At 45.4% G+C, this 4,920-nt stretch overlaps 1 protein-coding gene across 1 annotated transcript; it reads right to left on the bottom strand.

Moving 5' to 3' along the window:
• Positions 1-273: 273 nt before the first annotated feature.
• LOC114073550 (ETS translocation variant 4-like) lies at positions 274-3,644 on the bottom strand (the record flags this gene model as incomplete). Its single annotated transcript, XM_027911284.1, has 6 exons — positions 274-467; positions 565-639; positions 1,543-1,787; positions 2,110-2,268; positions 2,529-2,649; positions 3,591-3,644. Coding segments are annotated over 6 exons (749 nt in total), but the record flags the coding sequence as incomplete, so codon positions are not given.
• Between the last annotated feature and the right edge of the window lie 1,276 nt (positions 3,645-4,920).

Here is a 4,920-nt window from a genome sequence, read left to right as displayed (position 1 = left end):
AAAAAAAAAAAAAAAAAAAAAAAAAAAAAAAAAAAAAAAAAAAAAAAAAAAAAAAAAAAAAAAAAAAAAAAAAAAAAAAAAAAAAAAAAAAAAAAAAAAAAAAAAAAAAAAAAAAAAAAAAAAAAAGGCATGTTTAATGTTTACCTGGAATGTTTCAGTTCACGTGAAATAAAGCGGCCAATTCACAAGCAAAAGTAGCTCTGATGAATCTCACAATTAAGCTACTTAGGCTAGAAGGCCTGTTTGCTGCTAAGAAAGCCCAGGAAAGGGAATACTGAAAAGCTCAGTATAAACCACAACTAACACACGAGAACACAGTGTAATGAACTATGTGGGCACTGCTCAAGTGGCTAGCAAAGATGCTGGGTAACCCTATCTTACACCCAACTTTCTCCAACCTTCAATTTTCTCTGGAACAACGCAGACATCGTCAGTAAAGGACTTCATCTGCTTGTTGTAGCTGCAGCCTGAAAGAGAAAGCAAAACCAGCGGTCACAGCCAGCCAGGATAGTACCAGAGGACAGTTCCATGCAGGGAAAAGATGATGGTCACTGCTTTTCTTACCCAGTGTGTCCTCTGTGTTTGAATGGCTTGGATAGCTCTCAGCGTTTAGGTACATGGAAGCACAGTCAGGAACATCTACAGAACAATTAAAAAAACTCATTTATTTAAAAAACACGGGTGGAAGAAAGCTCTTGCTCTCCAGAGGTGGGCAGGTGAGTGCAGCTGTCTAACCAACATCCTCTTAGGGCCCCTCCTAAAGGGTTAATGTCAGAAAGATAACTACAACTGCATCTTGTGTTTCCCTCACACTCCTGTGTACAGCCATGGCTTTCAGCAGATATTTTGCTGATGCCAAGGGAAGAGTACTCCAAGCTGACAGAGTGGGTCTTATTACAGTCATAAACTACTCTCACAAAAAAAAACCCTCACTCTTCTGGGTTTGCATTTTCTTCCCCTGTCTGCACAGAATTACCCAGTGAAAGTGTAATATCAGCCTCACCACAGTGGTGGTTTTTGTACCCTCACAGGAGCTTTTTATTTATGTATTTATTTCTGCTAAAGGAAACAATTTAAGATGTCCATTAAAATACCAGGAAACCAGAAGGGATCCAAGACAGTTTTTCTGTCCAAGGTCCAACGTATTTGATTCCTTCCTTTCTGCTGCCATTTACAGAATGCTTTCAGTATGATTTCCTCAAAGCTGACCTCGCTTCTTTTCTGCAACCTACCAGCTCACATCACACATCCCCCTGAAGACAAACACTCCCTATGAAACTGTAAACACCCTTTTCTCCACTTCTGATGGTGTGAGTGGGTTAATCTTTAAGCTAGTTTGAATGGATTTAACATCACCTTCTACCTCCTGTCTTACTAAAGCTTTCAACTATCTACCAGAAGGTCTTTCTCAGAACATGGCATGGAAGGTGCATGTCCCACCTTTACCTTGGATGCAGTGAACAGATGGAACTGTTCACCCAGGAGCTGCTCACTCCCACTGATGCCTGATTTATGCAGTCAGAAAGAGCTCATTCTGCCCACCTGAGTCATACATGTAGTCCACCTGCTCCTGCTTGACCACCACAGCTGCTGGGTACTGGTGGCTGCTGCCTGCCTGGCTTTCCTGCTCGTATCGTGGGTCGTGGCGCTCCTGTTTGAAGCCCTGAGGAGGGTACTGGAGGCAGGGCTTGGACATCTGGCACTGGTAGGCAATGGGGTCTTCCTGGGCCATGCCTTGGGAGGAGGGGAAAGAATGGCACATCTCCACAGGTGGCTGATAGGCAGAGCTAGAAGAAGGGAGAGGACATGAGACGGCTGCTTTCTTGGTTTCAGCCCTGGTGGAGGGACAGAAACTTCCTCAGCCTCTTGCTGGGGCTGTAAGAGCTCACTCACTGCTGGGGCAAGGAAGGGACCCCAGTGAAGGACGTTTCCAAGCCCATCATTCACAGAATCCAGCAGGGTTAAGGTTCAGGTTGTGGATTTCAAACCCTAGGCAGCAGCAGTGGATCCCAGCACTTCCATCTGGATGCTGCAGCCCCTTCCTCCCTGAATCCCCAAGGAGGGCAACCCTTCTTTGCCAGTGGCTGCCTCCTCCTGGCAGTGACTCACCCGTTTTCACTGAGGTATCCACAGCTGGGTGTGGAGTGGGGTGGCCCCACAGGGGTCGGGAAGCTCCTGTCCTGCCTAGGGAACTGTTGGAGTGGTGACTGTGTCAGGATTCCTGGGCTGGGAGACTTGATTCCAACTCGTCTGGGTTGATCGTAGGCACTGGAAGGGTCAAACAGATATTGGAGGGTTACAGCTCTCCTGGAAGGACTTGTGGCAGCACCTGGGAACAATTTATCAAAGGCAAACGTGCTGTCCCCTCCAGTGCAGCCACCTGGGCTGACAAACTCCCAGCACAGGAGATAGTAGTAGATACCAAGATTGCACTCAGCATGAAGACAGATGAGCAGCAGCACCACCAGGGAGAAGAAGCATTTTGTTTCAGAACAGCCTCTGTCTCTCCCCCTGTTCAGGTACCTTACCTGGTGTAAAGGCACTGCTCGCTGTGGGGCTGGAAGGGCTGCTCGTGGCTGCAGGACAGGGAAGCTTCCGAGGGGCTCTGCGGCTCCTTCTTGATCCGAGCAGGAGGACTGTGAAAAGCTACTGAGGGGAGGGAAAGGGAAGATCAGGTTGGCACTTTTCTCCTTTATGGAGAGCTGTGATTATCCACCAGTGAAAGGTGTCCTTGTTCAGGTGGCTCTGATAGAAACAAAATGCCAACGTGCACAGCTGCTCACTGGACTTCCCCGAGCGCTGCCCTTGATTTAGTGAAGTTTGTCATCAAGCCTTAAATACATCAGCCTTAAAAATGCAAATCTAATGACATGCTCTATGATGATCCACAGCACCTGGAAAAGGATTTAGAGTGGGTATTTCCTAAGCTGTTCAGGGCTGGGACAGACATTTTCTGTTGTGTCCCAAGGTGTAGCTTGCACGTTATTTTTTGAAAACATGAAGGCAAAGTTTTGATTTGCATCATGCAAAGTGGTCTTTCTTTGCCATGCCTGGGAAGAGGAAAGAGTCTTTCTGTGTGTGGGGCACCCACTTCCCTGTCTGTAGCAACCCTTTTCAATGCATGGATCAAACAGGTCATACAATCCATCTAAAAATGCTGATTGGTCAGCTGAGTCTCGGGGGGGGGGAAAATAAATTGCTCTCTCCATTGCACTGACCTCCATGGGAATTTCAAGAAGCTGGATGTGTTAGGAGCAGGCAGGGCTTTCCAGACCCTAATGGCTGGAACAGGCTATTACATTACAACTGACTCATGAATTCACTCAGAGTGAAACGTGGGACCATCCTCAGTTCCAGGTCAAAAAGAGGAAGAAATAAGATACATGACTCAGAGACCAAGCCCAGCTGTGCTGCAGGGCCAAGTCCAGGGAAAGAAGGTAGAAAAGAGCAACCAGTAAAAGTGTTTCATTTCAGTTTTCACGGGGGAAAACTGCCCTGGACAGAGAGGAGGGGTATCAGCACAGGAAAGGCACCAAAATTTGAGTTTACCCTTGTCCCCTGAGATGTGTGATCTTCCCCATGCTACTTACAGTTTTCTGAATGAAAGTCAGGCACAAACTGCTCATCACTGTCTGGAACCTGAGCTGTCAGGAGAGACAGAGAGAGAGAGGGAGGGAGGGAGAAAGGGAGGGGGCAAAGAATTAGTTTGGGCACTTTGTACAGTATAATTAACAGTATATCAGAAATAAGTCTGTGCAGGAAAGATCTGAGCTTTCTGCTGGTATAACTTTAGTGACTAAGGATAGTTTCCCTTTGGGATTAATGAACAGTGGTGTGTCCTGGGAGAACCTTAACCATAGCACATACTGTGTTAGAATATTTTATTACTTCTAACCATTACTTTTACATCCCTTTTAGTGCAGGGAAGGGAGAGCTTGCAGTAGATTGTTATTTGATAAAGTCTGTCTCTGCTGCTGAAAGAAATGCTGCTGCCAGTATATAACAGACAAACCTACAGTTTCTGTTATTGCAGGGATTACAACAGATTGCACTCCCTCAGCTCTAAAGCAAAGGTGATATAGTCAAAGAAGACATAAGGAATGGAAGCCCACTAATCTCAGTCACTTGAAGCCAACCTAGACAAGACAAGCCAAAAATAAACCTCAGGAAATAACAAACACTGCACTAACAGGCAGTGAATCAGAATGGAACCAGCCAAGCTCTTCACGCTGACCTGTGTGACAACAAACTGCAACTACAAACAATGAAAGGTGGGGAACAGGGGGAGAAAAAAAAAAAACACCCAGAAAATTCATTCTATGAATTATCTTTAAAAAATCAACGTGGAAATAGAAGAAACGACGGGGATCACAGTGTGTGAGCTGAGTTTGGGGCTTGCAGCCTGTGTCCCTGAGGCTCTGTGGCATTGCTGAGGATCTCATTAAGAGAATTACAGGCTGAAAGCAACAGGCCACAGAGGAGATGTGAGATGAAGGGCAAGGCTGAAATGAGAGCACACAGCCTCGCTGCTGGGCAGTGATGTTTGCAGGCAGCTCCAGACCTGTATTAGAAGGCTAAAGGGAAAGCTGCCAGAAGAATATTTCAATTTTTGTGTTCATTATCTACTCCTTATAGTTGCAATACAGAGAGAGGTTTTACAACATATTTCATATTTTTGCTTTTTCTTCTGCATTGTTCAGGAAGGCTCTCTTAAGTGATCTATTGCCTCCATCTCATGAACAAATGCTACACACGGAGACACGAACAAGATATTAATAAAAATATTGTCACCATTCAGGAAAATATTTTGACATACAGGTGAATACAGGAAAACCAAAGATAGTTTGCTTCAGAGAGTCGCTTTTCGTGTTAGAAGTCTGGAAATGGGAGTTGCCATGGGAGAAACCAGTTCTCCTATTT

Source organism: Empidonax traillii, unplaced genomic scaffold (assembly GCF_003031625.1).
Source record: "Empidonax traillii isolate 1590-97213 ecotype Southwest subspecies unplaced genomic scaffold, ASM303162v1 scaffold6989:size5461, whole genome shotgun sequence".
NCBI classification, from domain to species: Eukaryota; Metazoa; Chordata; class Aves; order Passeriformes; family Tyrannidae; genus Empidonax; species Empidonax traillii.
The sequence above is the reverse complement of the archived record's forward strand: the minus strand, read 5'-3'. Positions and strand labels throughout refer to the sequence as shown.